Source organism: Raphanus sativus, chromosome 5 (genome assembly GCF_000801105.2).
Source record: "Raphanus sativus cultivar WK10039 chromosome 5, ASM80110v3, whole genome shotgun sequence".
Lineage (NCBI taxonomy): Eukaryota > Viridiplantae > Streptophyta > Magnoliopsida > Brassicales > Brassicaceae > Raphanus > Raphanus sativus.
In genome coordinates, this window is record NC_079515.1 from 25,079,538 (window position 1) to 25,097,159 (window position 17,622).

General features: G+C 30.5%; 2 protein-coding genes across 2 annotated transcripts; both read left to right on the plus strand.

Moving 5' to 3' along the window:
* The first annotated feature begins 8,993 nt into the window (after positions 1 to 8,993).
* LOC108856646 (probable serine/threonine-protein kinase PBL1) lies at positions 8,994 to 11,317 on the plus strand. The gene is made up of 6 exons (XM_018630495.2): positions 8,994 to 9,271; positions 9,504 to 9,805; positions 9,903 to 10,038; positions 10,127 to 10,272; positions 10,364 to 10,487; positions 10,664 to 11,317. Exons 1-6 carry the CDS (start codon positions 9,241 to 9,243, stop codon positions 11,080 to 11,082), a joined length of 1,158 nt encoding a protein of 385 aa, XP_018485997.1. The 5' UTR covers positions 8,994 to 9,240; the 3' UTR covers positions 11,083 to 11,317.
* Positions 11,318 to 15,250: 3,933 nt separating this feature from the next.
* Positions 15,251 to 16,946, plus strand: LOC108858015 (16 kDa phloem protein 1). Its single transcript, XM_018632011.1, has 5 exons — positions 15,251 to 15,468; positions 15,577 to 15,642; positions 16,246 to 16,384; positions 16,478 to 16,613; positions 16,708 to 16,946. Exons 1-5 carry the CDS (start codon positions 15,402 to 15,404, stop codon positions 16,765 to 16,767), a joined length of 468 nt encoding a protein of 155 aa, XP_018487513.1. The 5' UTR covers positions 15,251 to 15,401; the 3' UTR covers positions 16,768 to 16,946.
* The last annotated feature ends 676 nt before the right edge of the window (positions 16,947 to 17,622 follow it).

Here is a 17,622-nt window from a genome sequence, read left to right on the forward strand (position 1 = left end):
TTAAATTTAATTTTTATGTTTGTGTTTTCTTTGTGATTATATTTGTATTTTTCTTTATAATTATATTTGTGTATAAATCTTAATCAAAATATATTTTATTAAATAATAGTAATTTAAAAATTGATTTGGTATACGTTTCGGTTAGGGCTGGGTTGCGGGTCGAACCCGGCCTGCTGACCCGCCAACCCGCGGATTTCATTTTTGTTTTGATCAAAAAATCTGATCCGTACAATGCGCAAACAAATAATTTTGTATTCACTCCGCTTAACTTTACGGTTATCCTCGGGTTATTTTTTTTAAAAAATAATTATTTAATTTAACTATTAAAAAATATAAAAGTATATTTCTAATAAAAAATTATATATCATCAAAATTTATATATAAATTATAGTTTTATTATCTATGTTTTGTCTTCCTAAACATATTTTAAATTATCTTCTCCCATGAACCCGTCCTTCGTGAACAAAAAATAAATATTTAGATTTTAAACATTTATATTATTTTATAATCAAAATGCATATTTTTTGGAGTTATTTTTAATACTTACATTTCTATAAATTGAAAGTTTTCATATTTTTTATTTTATTACATCTATACATTTATTGTTTGGATTTTTGATTATACAATAAAAGTAATTTTAATTTTACTGGATTTGGGAAGGGGATTTATATTATTTGTTTCCAATATAAAATGTATTGATTAAATGGGCCAATGAAAATTATTTATTATTTAATGAAATATGAAGCTGGGCTTCACTAAAAAAACCAAAATTTTATCCAGTTTATAATATAATTGGTCAATCTATATCTCTTTTTCATTATGACATCCATGTTTTCCAAAAAAAAAAATAGAAACGCCAAAGAATTAAAACAAAAATATGCATTTTGAAAGGACGTGTATACCTTTTGTTTTACATATTTTTCAGAAATTTAATTTTAATATTTTTATTTTTGTTTGTAATCATATTTGTGTTTTTTGTAATTATATATTTGTAAAATCTATTCTATTAATTTTGCAGCATGACCGATTGATACATGTTAGATTCAATTATTTACAATCTACTTTTTGAAATAACTAACTGCCAATATTTAACATATATAATATAACGTGACTTGTGATATTTTATAACTTCCCTTCCCATTTACTTCCTATAATTTAGGGATGCACTATTTTGAAAAGAAAAAAAATTACATACACATCTATTATATGCTTTGATTTCCCCATATCTGACACCATTTTTAATATATATTACCAATAAAATTAATAACATTTATATTTATAGTATCAATAACTGTTTTTACAAATAAATACATAACTATACCAACTTTAAATATCAGTCTGTTTGAATAAAAATATAGAACAATTCAAATAATTTTAAATTTATGGATAAAAATTGTTTCTGGGTCATTTTGTTTATAAATAATATTTTAGTATATTTAGGTATTTAGAAAATTAATGTAGGTGGGTATATAATTTTATTTTAAAATTTTGGATATCTATTTGATTCGCGGTTTGATTCCGTTTCAAATTTAACTTTTGGTTCCAGAAATATAGAATTCACTTGATTATTTATGAATTTGGTTCACATTTGCTTTTGGTTATTTGGTTTTGTATAAATATGTCCAAACCTATACAATATCTTATATAGTGTGTTTGAGTATCCATTCGAGTTCGGTTAAGATCTATACGGATTTTCAGATTTTCTGGATTAAATATTTCATTTCCTTTCAGGTATTTTTAAATTTTAGTTCGGATTCGAATAACCCGTTAAAATTATTTTAAATATTTTAAAATTCATATCTAATTTAAATTTCATAAATCTAAAAGAAAAATAATATATATTCTATTAATCAATTTTTCTAGATATTATTTAGTTCTTTCGTTTCATGTCTTGGGTTTTATAATTAACCTCTCATATATTAAAAGTAATATCTTTCAAAAAAAAATTCAAAAAATTTATTCAGTTTTTCGGTGCGGATTGGATTTGATATTGGTTTTGGGTATATAGTATGAGACTTTGATATTTAAGTCGATTCCGAGATAGATTTTTTTGGATACAAACATTCTTCACTAATTATGTTAGATAATTACTGAGAAATATAATATGTTGCAAATTTAGGAATAAAGTTTAAAAATAATTTCTGAAATACATATGGCAGAAGTGTGTAGTTATGCAACTTGACATATTTAATATACTTACCAAAAATTATACTAAATTAAATTAATATTAATTATAAATATAACTACAAAAAACAAAAATATAAAGATTATTTAAAAATAAAAAAAATAAAACAAAAAATATACCCGCCCTTTTATACAAGTTATAGATTTTGATTATATTTATACAAGTTATAGAAATGATAAGATATTAAAGTTAGTTCGTGTTAACCACACTTTAACTAACTTTTCATATTTATCTTTAATATTAATTCAGTTTAATTTAACTTTTGCTAAATATATTGAATATGTCAAATTACATAACTATATACTTGTGTCAAAGACATTTCACTAATTTAGTTATAAATTTTATTCCTAAAATTTTAAAAATATTATTTTTCTTAGTAGTTAACTAATTATAAAAGTTACAATTGCTCACACTATATTACTAATTTTACGTTGGTTTTTTTATAAAATAAATAACAAATTATATAAACTATTTTGTTTGGAAAAATATAGATTGATCTTATATCTTATTAAAGATCAATTAGGCAATAAATCTTAATACTCCCTCTGTTTTTTAAAGATTGATGTTTTAGATTTTTCACATATATTAAGAAAATTCATTGAATTTTGATTATAAATGTATTGTTTTTTGTGAATAACAACTTTCCATAGCTTTTAACCAATAGAAATTCAATAAACACTATTAATTTTTTTGAAACTAACAATTTTTCATTAAATCATACATTGAAAAAGTAAAAAATCAATCTTTTTGAAACAACTATTTTTTCCAGAACATCAATCATTTAGGAACGGAGGGAGTAAAAAACACTTTTGAAAACAACAATTAACCCAACAAACTTCTAAGTTAACACATTTATATATCATGTTATGGGAAAATGTTCCCTACGTAACATTAGAGGTTAATTGTTGTTGTTTTTTTTTTAACGGCGTTAATTGTTGTTTCCAAAAGTACCTTTTTATTAAGAGGTTGATTGTTTACAGATTCTAAACTAGTTTTTGGTTTTTGTTTTTGGAAAAACCAATTTTTAGACAATCAAGTTTTTAAAGAATTAGATTCCCTATATTTTAGGGAAACTGGTTTTTAAGATAACTGTAATTTTCTTAACAAAAACCAAAATCCAAAATTTCTTGGTTTTTTACCTATAACTTACGTCAGTTTTTGTTTTTTTTTTTGGAATTAAAAGTGTTGCTACATTTATGCACTAAAATAGGAAAAAATAAATAAAATGCCAACTACTATGTACAAATACGTTTAGTAATAATAATTTGTTTAACATACATAACATAGAATAATTTATATTAAGAACATTCTTTTAAATTTGTCATTAAAGCTAAATTAGTTATTTAAACTTACTTTTACCTAGAGTCTGTATGTTTTGTTAATTACTAACTTCAAAATAATTCAGATAAAATTTGAAAATGGTCAGAAATACAAAATTATTTATTTATTTATTTGAAGTTACTAATTACAAGAATTACATATATATATATTAGTAACCTTTTATTTTATTTAGAGAAATGAGATTTTTTATTTTACTATTCGATACCTATAAGTTATATTTTGTATCCATTTGGTTTTACTTTATATTAACTAGGACTAGAAATAATAGTTTTCTTTTAATATTTCATACTTATAAAATAATTTTTCTATTCTTTTAAATTTTACTTAGTATAAATAAGATTAGGAATATTTCTTTTTTGAAAAATGACTATAGATTTCCAAAATTCTATATATGAGATTTACGATAGTTTTATTTTTATTTGCAGTATTTATTTTAAGATAATTTTATCAAATATTTTTATGTTTGTTTTGTATAATATTATTTTATATTTTACTTTTGCAGGATAAATATTTTACTATTAATAATATTTTTATTTTATTAACTTTAAAATCAAAAACTAAAAACTAGAAACCAAAATCTAAAACAACCATTCATGATTTTATAAAAACTAAAATCTACTACAAAATCAAAAACCAAAAACTAAAAACTAAAATCTAAAAACCAAAAACCAAAATCTAAAAACTAGAAACTAAAATCTAAAAACCAAGAAAACAATCATCACCTAAGATTTATTTATGCACGTGACCCTGGTTTAATTCCATCCTACAACCTATATTACATTTTCCAGAATTATTTAACTAAGTAGAAATTCACGATTTTGCCCCCATCACTTTAATCAGTCTCTCTGCAATCCTAGCCGCCGTATAACACCATTTTCACTGTTTTTTTTGTTTTACAGGTTTTCTATGGCAATAGCAGATTTGAAACTACGGGGGACTAAGTTATTGTTTTTTTTTCTTTTTCAATCTCGCAATTGACTCGGAGTCGCGGACATAACTCGCTCAACCGCTTGACCATGCCGATCTGCTCCATCTCGCCACGGTGCACAACAATTGGCGAATAACAGGCATAACGTAGGCAATCCGGTCATTTTTTAACAATTTTTGTAAAAAGATATGTTGGAAATTGAACGTGGTCAGAGATGAACAACGATCAAATACAGTTATTAAAAAGTTAGTTTACTTTTAAATAAGGGCAAATAATATGAGTGATTTGTATTAGTAATATTAATATGATTCAGTTATATTTTAAACTAGATTTTGATCCGCGCTTTTGAAGCGCGGGATATTTTACGATGAAAAATTTTACTAATAATTTAACAAATATTTTGGTAATTTTTAAAGAATGTGTATTTGAAATATTTTTGTATTTAAATCAGTATTTTTAAATTCAACCCGATTGTGATTATACCGGTTAATCCGAAGATCTGACAATTCAATTTATGTTTTTAAAATATTCATATTAAAAAATCACTAAAACCCGAGACTAACCGATTGAACTGATGGATGACCGATATGTAATCTAATTGGATTTAAATTGTAATAGTTTCATAATTTGTAATCTTATAATCGAAATTTTAAAGTTCACTATTTTGCAATTTATGAAATTATGACGTTTCTACAAAATTTTAAAGAGAAAATGATAGATATAAAATAACTAAGATTAATTATTGTATTATTTGAAAATATTGATAGTAGTATAAAAAATATATTGTTTGGAAACATTGATAGTAGTATAAAGAAATAAGTATATTGTTTGGAAATATTGATAGTATTATAAAGAAATAAGTATATTGTTTGGAAACATGGATAGTAGTATAAAGAAAAGAAATTAGTGATTTAATGTATGTTTAATTATAAAGTATAAAGGTGTATTTAATTTAAAAACTTACAAAATAAATGTTAGGTCCAACAAAATGTTTCTGTTTTAATAAGATAGATTGGACACAACCTAGTATCAATAGGGCTAGTATCAATAGGGCATACTGCAACTTTAATAGTATTGATATAATTTTCCGCACTGTTTTACCTTTTGGAAAATGTATTTATTATTAGTTGACGCTGGACTTATTTGCGTCACCAGCAAACAATTGTGACCTTAGAAAGGGTCAAAGGGAGGTTTGAAAAAGTCGCCCATCTTTCCGTAGTGGCGTATTTTGGGGTTCATCTAACTGAAACAAGGGTTTGCGTTTTTTTTTAATTGTTAAGCCTAACGACCGAATAATTAAAGTATATATATAAGATTGGGACAACACATTTTATGTGTGTCAGACGAAGCTATGAGACTATTATATCCATAAACCTATCTATTCTTTTATATCAAAATTCGAATTTATAACCTTGTTTTCTGATAATTCAACCTTTTATGTGTGTTCATCGACAACAAATTTTTATATGTCTTTCACTTACCCACTTTGTAATCATGTCTTCTTATAATTTTCGAATATCACAAAAGGATTGAAAATGATGTTTTATAATTGTAAAGGAAAAGCTTATTAATTGAGAGTGTGACTTATAAACCAAAAGAAAAGTATAAGAAGTGACTCATTGACTTTTGGGAAGTTTTTACAATTCAAACTGCAGGAATTGTGAAAACGTCGACCACCCACTTTGATTAGATTCAGTACGTTCAAACTGATTTTGTTTAAGATCATGTCATTATATACTGTTTCCACAATCGTATAGACAATGGTTTGTTCGTAATAATGTCAATGATGTTACTACCCTGCTAAATTCGGTAGGTAGCATGTTGTTAACAAGAACATCTTTAAAGGATATGTACTATCTAATAACACAAACGTTAACTTACAAAGAGTTGGATAACCTCTTTTCACTTTGCTGTTTTTTCTTTGTTTGACATTTTAGCTACTAACCTCAGTCCATTTCCACCGATATAATACTAGTAAATGGTCTAACAAATAACACTAAAAACAAGAACTACGATAATACCATCTTGTTATATATTTCAGTCATCATATGAAAATAAACTACCTTTTTCAAGTTTGAGCTAAACTAGTAAGTATTTTTTAAAGTAGAAAAAGTTATTTTAAAAATAAATGAATTAGAGATTATAGATACGACGACAACATTTAGTTAAATAATTGGCTAGCTATGTCTAGTTTAAAATCTATGCCTATCTGTATTTGTACTAACCATTTTATATGCATGAAACTTCTGTCTCATGATCCTAATTAATCACTGTTTAATTGTCTTAAACATAAGTAATTTTTTTCTTATAAATCGTACTTTTCTTATCTACTCGTGTTCATGTACGCTTTAATTTCTATACTGATTATTTGCATTATGATTTGTTTTTGGTAAATCAGTATTCAATTACATTATAGTTATACATATGTTTATTTCATTCTACATTAACCAGAAAACCATAAAGAGGATGGTGTATTTTATTTTATTTTTGACTAAGAGGATGATATATTTTTCTTACCTGCTTGTAGAAAACTTATTAGATGGTTTGATTTTCTACTGCAAATCTTGCTTTTCCTATAACTTGTACAAAACTTTATCAAAGTCCACAAGGTCGAAAGTTGCTTATATGTATTTCAATCAAATCAGTGTAAACCAGATTTTGTCTCGTCATTCCCAAAGCAACAAAAAAAAAAAAAAAACATTTGCATCTAACCCCACCACAGCAAACTGAGGCCGCCAGCAAAAGATACCAAAATCTCATGACCCTTAATGAGAGTCAGGTCTTTTGAGACTTCTTCATCTCACTGTCCATCGAACCTTTAGAGCATCCTTATTGCTAGGACCAAGATTTAGGTTCTTAGAATAGTTTATTAATAAATGTAGATTAAGAGATAATGTTAAGATACTTCAGTAAAAATACAGATTATTGGTAGAAACTTTTGTAGGTTCTTAGGTAAATAGTATTTTTTTTTCCGGTTGTTACCACCGGAGCTTTCATATAAGTCATAAGAAAAGGAGAAAGAGGGAGAAAGATACCTTAACCCATTCGACAGAGAGCTTGCGTTTCTCATAGCCAAAAGGGATATTGTCAATCCCACGGATAGCATCTTCGGCATCACGCTCGTCCTCAAAATACACAAAAGCATAACCTGCCAGAGGAAAATACAAACACAAGGTGAGGAGACGCAGAGAATATATGTTTTTCAGCAGCCAACATAATTTGCAAAGCAGGAGGAGATAAGTCAGCTCAAATACACCTTCTTAAGTTTTGAACCTAGAGAAAATGAAAACTAAAAATAAATATACAACACCTGTATCAATGCTAAGAAAGGATGGTGTACATAAGATGCAGAGGCGAATCCATGATGTAGTAGAAAACAAAGATGTGCAGTTGCAGTCAACCAAAGGCTAATAAAAATCCAAATTTTCTTTTTTAGTTCTGCAATCTGAATGATTGCAAAGGCACTGCATTCTGAAAGTAGGAGTTTCAGACATGGAAAGGCATGAAGAAGAGAAACAAAGCAATGAATGATGGTGACATGGAAGATATCTCTAGACTCAAACGAAGATTGTGGAGATGATAAAGGTAGGCATGAAAATGTAATTTGCAGGGAAGAGGTTGGAAACTCAATGGCTCCTATGGAGAAAACCTCATGCCACCAAACAAACACTTAACAAGCTACAACTCATCTTCATGACTGTTTCTTATACTACTGGTTCCTTGATTTCTTCTCCTAATACTAAATCCATGTCCTCAAAGTTACTCAAAATCAAAAATCCTATATCAAAGAGAACACATCTAATAGATTGACCAAGACCTTCAAATTTACCTTTGAAGTCTCCTTCCGCTGCGCCTTCTATTTCCTCCTCCGCATAGCTGCCGCCTCCAACCTCAGTTTCATCCTACGATTAGTGGTGAATCCCTGGCTCTCGTCGCGAATCGATCCCTTCTATAGAATTCTTACACACGCTCGCCACTGTCGTGTCGTCGGGGATCTCTGCGCCTAATCCGGAGAGGAAACACGCTTTGATGACGTCATGCTCCTGGCTTCCTTGGCCGAGAAAGATCGTCGATGATGGGAGACAATCGGTCAAGGTAACACCACAAGATCTCGTCGCAGTTGTCTCCGAGATTATCTAGAACTGCTTTCTCGTTGGCGAACGATGCAGCGCCGTATGAGTCGATTGACTTCACGGCCATCAACAGAGGGACGCGTGGCACTAAGGAACGCTCACAAAAGCTTCTTAATTAACATACGTTTGTAACGTATCTAAGCATTTTTGATTTAATTTTTAACTCTTTATTACTAAGAAATGCGTTAAGAACCAGCGATAATCATGCTCTTAGTGATCTTTCTGCACGTTAAGCTATATATTACCACTGAAGACAAAAAAACAAATTCTTTTCAAAAAAAAAAGGCAAAAAGAAAATTTATAAAATATAAAAACCGAAGGAGAGGAAAAGTACATCGATATCAAATTCTATTAAATATATTATTAATTTTCTTCAACTTGGTAATGTGCCTTGCTAGTCAAAGAACACTGTTGTCTTAGTTTGTGTGTTTTGTACTTTATCAGAGAGAGAGAGAGACATTTCTTCTTCTTCTCATCGTTCTTTAGTTGCCTCTCGTATCTCATCAACACCCATCATCTCTCTCTCTTATATTCTTCTTCTTCTTCACTCTGTTTCTTGATAACTCTGTTGTACACAAACACAATTCAAGAAACAACTTATTATCAGAAGAAGGCAAACACAAACTTCTTCCTTTTGCTTCCATTGTCTAGAAATGGGTTCTTGCCTCAGCTCTCGTGTCAACAGTACGTTCTCTGCAAACTTCAAAAGAGTTTCCATTTTTTTTTGTTTGTAAAAAATTTCCCGGGAAAAAAGTTGAGAACTTTCTTTCAGATTCGATCTCTCACGAGTTAATCAATGATGGGTTTTAAGAAAAAGGAATGAACTTTTCAAGAACTAAAGTTAAAAGTTTCCACCTTTTTGCTTTTCTCCTCGGTTTTGACTTTGGTCAACGCTTCGTGTTGTGTTCTTCTGCAGATAAGAGCAGTGGTCTCTACGACCTTCACCTCTCGAGTGTTCAATCTTCATCAACGGCGGCTCATAGGAGAGAAGGAGAGATACTTAGCAAGGCCAACGTCAAAAACTTCGACTTCAACGAACTTAAACTCGCGACCAGAAACTTCAGATCGGACTCTGTTGTCGGAGAAGGAGGGTTCGGAACTGTCTACAGAGGTTGGATCGACGAGACAACTCTCGCTCCGACTAAATCTAGCTCCGGTCTTGTAATTGCTGTCAAGTGTCTCAACACTGATGGTCACCAAGGTCACCGAGAATGGCTGGTACGGTGGTACACACAACAGTACTGTTCTTGTTATGTCTCTCTAATCTCAAACGTTAATTATCTGACTTTGTGTGTCTTTTTGGTGTGAAATTCAGACAGAAATTAACTACTTGGGGCAGTTAAGTCACCCGAACTTAGTTAAACTGATTGGTTACTGCTTGGAAGATGAGCAAAGACTTCTTGTGTATGAGTTTATGCACAAGGGTAGTCTTGAGGATCATCTATTCACAAGTGAGTCACAGATCAATATTTGTTTTTTTTTTTATTGAGACTCTTGTAGGAGATTGTTTGTTCTTATGTTTTGAATTGGTTTTTGAAGGAGCTGGTGTGAAGTGTAAGCCTCTCTCTTGGACTTTACGAGTGAAGGTTGCGCTTGATGCAGCTAAAGGTTTAGCTTTCCTTCATAGCGACCCTGTCAAAGTCATATACCGAGACATCAAGGCCTCCAACATCTTGCTCGACTCGGTATACAACAGCTCTTTTTCGAATAAAAGTCTTTTTGTTCTTTTTAATCAATAGACTTAACTTGTTTTGTATGGTATTGTATTGACAACAGGACTTCAATGGAAAACTTTCAGACTTTGGGTTAGCAAGGGACGGTCCAATGGGAGAAACAAGCTATGTTAGTACAAGAGTCATGGGTACATTTGGCTATGCTGCTCCTGAGTATGTATCCACAGGTACGTTTTTATCAATTTATCAGATACAAATTGTTACTAATTTATTAAGATGATGCAATCAATTGTTTGATAATGAAACACTTTTTTTAATTAATGTAAGAGTTTCATTTTTAGTTCATTTTATTTTAATTTTTACATGTTTAGTTCTTGTTTTCATACTTTTATATATTTTTCAGGTCACTTGAATGCTAGAAGCGACGTGTACAGTTTCGGGGTTGTGCTTCTAGAACTACTATCAGGAAGGCGAGCATTGGACCATAACCGACCAGCCAGAGAGCACAACCTTGTGGACTGGGCTAGACCGTACCTCACAAGCAGGCGAAAGGTTCTACTAATTGTGGACTCTCGTCTTGAGTCACAGTACAAACCTGAAGAGGCAGTAAGATTGGCAAGCATTGCTGTGCAGTGCATCTCGTCTGAACCTAAGTCGAGACCGACCATGGACCAAGTGGTCAGAGCCTTGTTACAACTGCAGGAAAGTATGGCTAAACGGGCTAAAGTTGATCCGGGTAAAGATACCAAGAAGGTTGTGGGAGTGAAAACGGAAGACAAGTACGAGAAAAAGGGATTTAACAAAAAGACTGTTGGTTTGTAGTAGGTAGATGATGTATGTGGTTTACTTATTGTGGTTAGGGTCTCATGTCTACTCGTGTGTTGTTGTAATATTGCGTGTAGTGATTTTGTAACACTGGTTGTTGTAGTTTTGCTCCTGAAATACTGATTTGGAGATTGTTTTTTTCTTCTTCTTGTTTTCTCTGTCTATTTGATTAGATACATAGTTACATTTTGATTTACTATGTCATCTCATAAAATTTTTGTTTTTGTATCTTTATCTCTCTTTTGCAAACATGGTTTACATTTTTTGTCACACTCTTTTTGCATCTAATCAGCAAGTATAAATGCAGACAGGACAGGTCTAACATTTTTTAATAATTCATCATGTTCTACACTTAAATTAAAGTGTGTGCATTTATTCTCTATATGATTTTTTATACTGCTAAAATTGCCGCTACCACGTCCACACCGTAACCACTGGTACTGGAAAGCTGGTATTGTATAGGTGGGATTCTTTATTATTAGAGAACGCTAAAGAACAAATGAATTTGAGAGAAATTTTGTTTATACTAACTCATCACGTTATGCATGTTCTTTTCGTTTTTTTCGAGTGAATAATATATGGTAGAGAATCCTTTTCGGTAGGTACGGTGATTCTTCATTGAGAAGAAGTTGTTGTCAAAGAAATGGAATATGCTGGGGATGTATTCAGGGCCAAAATGATGACCAGATTAATGTTTTCTTTTGCAACCGTTGTGGTTTGTAGAAGAAGATTATCTTAAAAACGGTTGGTGTGGTACATGTTAAAATATCATTTCAGTTAACATAATACAAGTGTAAGTTTTACATTGGATATGTGTTTACCTAAGCAAATTTACAAGCATACTCTATTTTTTTTTTTAAAAAGGGAGCAAGAAACTCGTACATCTGAGAATAGATTCACCATCATATTATAACATTGGCAACGCTTAATTATCCTTATGGTTTGTAACAAGGGTTACATATCTAACTAATCAACAATTATTAGCTTAATATCCTTTTACATTCACGAAAAACTTCGGCTACATGACATGTTGTGAAAAATGTCTTTTAGTAGTTTTTTACTTCTTTTTTTTGTTTGTTGCAAAACTCTGTTTCATAGCAATTTCTGCAGATAGTTTTTTTTGCTAAGAGAACTTTCTCAAGTCTAAAGTGGTTAAAATTTCAACTCTAAAATATTTTCAATCGGAATTTGATTATGTCTCTCCCAAATATACATTAAGATGGTCTACTATAATAGATTCGTTGATCAAAAACTATTTTTCGTGTGACCTTTGAGAGGTTTGGACCTGTGAGAGATGTCTATATCCCTAGAGACTATTACTCGGGGTGAGCCTTGTTCCTTACTCTTATGTCCTGATGCAATGAGTCTGACTTCGATTTGGTTAAATCTTTATAGATAGACTAGTTATGACTTATGTGCTGATTAGTATATGATTCTTCCTTTGTGATTTGAGCCATTTTGATTATGAATGATAAAACAATGTGTTATGCTAAAAGAAAGCGTGTGTTTCATAATGTCAAGGTGTGCAGAAAAAAAGAAGAAAAAACTGCGTTTAATTTCTTTCTTTTTGTTTCTATTTACTCTACTTAATGTTCCAGCTAAGGTCTGGAGATGAGAACTGACAAAGAGACCAGACCCTTTAGGTCTTTACTTTGTAGAGCTTTATGTTTTTGGATTGTTTTTTTTTCCATAGTACAATTAAATGTTGGAATGATTTCCCCAGGGAGTATGTTGGGTTGAAGTTGAAACAAGACCAAGCCCCACATTTGATGAAGCCCTCATGAATATATTGTTTTAGCTTATTGATCCCAAAGGATATTAAGAGTCAAAGTAGTGAAGAATGTTTTATGTTTGGAAGTGAAGAATGTTCTATGGAAGCTGTAATAAGTGAAGCATGTTCCTTATGAAGATAACTTAACTTTGGGAAATTTTACAAGATGTCTCTTGCGTTTTTTGGAGTTACTGTGCTTGAAGTGTTAAGAAAAGACAAGCTCTCGAGTAAGTAGAGATCTGCTTTTCATAGAAGTTCTCAGAAGCTGAGGTATTTGAGCATAGGTTGATTGTTTTGGTAAAATCTAACTTTTGTTCTGGTGTTGTGGTCTTCTTCTGCTATAGAAGACCATCAACCACCTGGGACGATAAGCTTCCACTGAACCATGCAGGGAACCTTCTTGCTCTAGAGGTCGATCTCATGGTCTGTGCTTTTCTTTTTGACTATGCACATCATGTGCTTCAATAGAAAGATTTTGAACGTATATGATCAGTTTAGATTGTGTTGTGTTGCACTTGTTTATGTTCACAGCTTGAGTATGTCTATGTTTGTTTGGTCACAGGACGGTCTCGTTCACTTTCAATATCTAGATCACGTTCTCCACGTCGTCCGTACTCTAGAAGGAGCAGGCACCGATCAAGGTCATAACACGTTTCATTACTTCACCATTTTTACATTTTTCCGAAGTCTAATATGATATATACATGATGGTAATATATACAGGTTTTATTCTCCAGCACCAAGAAGAAGAGGAGAAGACTATTCAGCATCTCCAAGGAGAAGACATGAGGAACGTCCACGGTCACCACCAAGAGGTCCTCCTCCTCGAGGAGAAGAAGATGGAAAATACAGTCGCAGGTCCTATTCCCCTGGCTATGAAGGTGGTGGTGATGCTGTAGACCGGGCTAGAAATGGAGACGATGAGAGTAGAGAGTAAGTGCGAGACATCACTGTGTTTTAGAGAGTAAGTTAAAGTCACTGTTTGGACATTGATTGGTCTTTTTTTCAGAAAACCAGGCTATGAACCAGAGGGAAGGCGTCGTGGTGGAAGATCAGTTTCTAGGTCCCCTTCTGGATCCAGGTCCAGATCTGTGGAGGCATCTCCAAGACGAAACTTATGTTAGTAAAGCAATATCCATCTCTCAGACCAAAGAACTTTGTGCAACTCTCTATGGGCTTTGTTTCTCTAGTAGTGGTGGGTCTGTCTCTTTGTGTGGTGATGTGATGATACTAGAGATCTTTTCTCAATTTGTGAGTTTTTATATTTTAATGTTTTGCATGAAGAAGTTTTTGGTTAAGCTTTTGATTTTGAGAAACGTATTGCAAATTTGCAAGTATCCAAGTCTTCTTTCCTATGAGTTCTCTCCAGCTGATGAAGTCAAAATCATCGACGATGTTTTTTTTGTTGAAGCATTCGTGTAGAAGTAGATGACTATGATGTGTTTATTAGGTCTATTTTGGACAAAAGTCCAAGTCTTCGGTTCTTGTTTTGGTTGGTTAGTAATCAATTCTCAAGGTGCCAATCACCATACGTCAAACCTCGAAATACAGGTTAATATGGTTATTTAGTTTGGTTGTTTGAGCATAGCATAGGTTATTATAGAGGAGTTCCATTGATGGTTTTCAAATGAATATCTGAATCAAAAAGGCAATAAAAATAAATCATAAAGAAAAAAATTAAATAAAAATTGTATCATCCGGTTCTCTGCACTCAGCTCTTTAAAACCAAAAACACCTACAGTTTAAATCATAGTTATATGTTTTATATGTGTTTAAAAAAAAGTTATATGTTTTATATGATATTAAAAATATTTTTACATTTTTGTATAAGTCTTAAAATGAAATTACTTATCTAACAAGATCCATGGTTCATAAATTAAAATTATGTATTAATACTGCTTTAAATTGAAATGATTGAAGTTTATGCAATACTAGTATATTATTTTTTAATTAATGTAATAGTACAAAATTGTAAATTTCAAAACTAAAAAAAAATATTATTAAGATTTGATACTATTATTAATTTATTATTTCTTTTATTTTTGGGATTATTATAAATGATATGTATATATATATATATATATAAATTAACTAATAAAAAGAAATAATTTTAAGTATATTTGCATAATTTAAATTTTATTTAGAAATAAGAAATGTTTTCAAGAATATATTTTCTGACTTATACTGCATTAAATAAAATTTAAAAAATCATCATATAATAGTGATTATAAATTTAATGGGTATCTTACAATTAGAGATAATAATTTTAGTGTAGTTTCTTAACATAATTTTTTACTAATATAATATTATCATATTAGTAAGATACTTAGTGAGTATCTAACCAATAAGATTGCTCTTAGTCTTTGCAATTGAAGAGAGAAAAAAAAGAATAGTGGTGGTGATAAATAATGTGAACGAGTTCTGTATTTAAGGACTTTCTCTGACACAACCACTTGTTCATTGAGATTTCATCTTTTCTTTCTTGGTTTAGAAAACTTCAAACAAACCCAAAATTTCTAATAAAAGAAAAAATCTCTCCAGAGAGATGGCTGTGGGAATCCTCGAGGTTGATCTGATCAGTGGGAAAGGTCTCAAACGATCTGAACTTTTTGGTAAATTGTTAATCTATATCTTCTCTCATTCAGATTTGTTATCTCTTTAATTGTGGTTTGTTCTTGGCTTTTTAATTTTACATAATTTGATGTTTAATCCATTTGAAGGTAAGATAGATCCGTATGTTGAGATTCATTACAAAGGACAAACCCGCAAAAGCAGCGTTGATAAAGGTAAAAAAGTTAACTCACGTATTACATTCTCTCCATATACTCCAGATCTCAGCTTTTTATTCGTCTTTTTAGATTGACTTTATCTCGTTTCATGCGCCAGACTCCATCATTATCATTATTTTAGTATTAGGGATAGTATTATTATTTTTTTAAAATCACTAGGACTTCAGAAAGAAACAAATTGCTAATACTTTTTCTTGGAGGAAAACAAATTGTCAGATTTAATGGCTGTAAGGCTTTTTGTGTTGATAACAGTAATATATAATGGCTGTAGTTCTTTTTAAAATTTGTGGTATTTGATTTTGGACCAGCCATGTACAAGATGTTTTTACTTGTTAAAAGTATAACTTGATCAAATGAAGTCATTAGATAATCACTTGATCTACAAAAACTAGTTTAATAACTGTGTTGTTTGGTTTCATTAGTATTCTGTGATCATTAACATGTGTTAATCTCAAAACTTCCTATTTATAACTTACATAACGATGTTTACTAAATTCTATAATTTAAGATGAAAAGAATACTTTGTCAATACAATATATTGATCACATAGACTTTCATACTAGATACTTTATTGATATTTATGTTATTTTAATGGAAAAGATGGAGGTAGAAATCCTACATGGAATGAGAAACTGAAATGGAGAGCAGAGTTTCCTGGCTCTGGCGGCGACTACAAACTCATTGTCAAAGTCATGGACCATGATACTTTCTCCGCCGATGATCCCATCGGCGAAGCTACGTAAGTATCATGTATATACACACTAAACTTTGCTTATGCACTTGACTGAAATAAAAAGCAATAATACTATGTGCGAATATAAATGATAAACAGTATATACGTGAAAGAGTTATTGGAAATGGGAGTGGAGAAAGGAACGGCTGAGCTAAGGCCGACCAAGTACAATGTTGTAGACACCGATCTCTCATTTGTCGGCGAGATTCTCCTCGGAGTTTCTTACTCTGTTATGGTTATTACTCTTTCTTTTTCTTTATCTACTTTTTTCTAACTTTATTTGCCATCTTATTGAAGCTCTTTCATTTCTTTTTATTGGGAATATTCAGCAAGACAGAGGAATGGATGCAGAAGAGTTTGGTGGATGGAAGCATAGCCAGTTTGATTAATTTCTCCTTTATTAGATGCTCGTTTATACTTTCCAGGTTTTACATTTAGTGTGAACACATTAAGCATTTCTTATTTTCGACTAAAAAATTCTTAACACATATTGTATGTCATCGTGTGTTGTGGTGAATCTCATTGTAATGTCATCTTATTTTAGTGTGAACACAGTAAGCATTTCTTATTCAAGAAAGTGTAAAACGCTGAGACAAAGATGACTCTGCGCCTGCCGCATAAAATACTTAAGCATATATATAGATTGATATATTAGAGTAAAACATTTTAATCAAATATTGTTTGATGTTCTCAAAATCATCAAATCTCCTTCTGAAAATGTTCAAATGAAATATTTTAAGGAGTTCTGATTGTGAAAACTCTTTAATAAATATATAAATATTTATAGATACATATAGCAAAAATACATTGTTCGAGACATTTTTGTTGGAGTTGTTCTATGCAGTCTGAAATTAATATAAAAGTAAATTAAATATTTTAAATAAATATAATGTAATATAAAATATTTTGCTTTATTATTTTTTCTTCTTCAATTGCCTACTTTTATTTTCCAAGTTTTATCTTTAGTGTGCAAAGTCGACGATAATAGATGTATCAAATTATTTACTTTTATTTTTATTATTTAAAACAAAAAAACATTTCCAAAAACAAATTACATAGATCTAAAAAAATTTATCTCCAAATATAAAATTTATGCATAATCAACGTTAATAGATGTATAAAATTAACTTACTAATTCTATTTTCTCTATATTTCTCCAAATCTTAGCATTTTATCAGCCTTTTTAGTTTGATTTCTGTCATTTCATGTGCCAAACTAGTTCTCCATTTCATGTGCCAAACTAG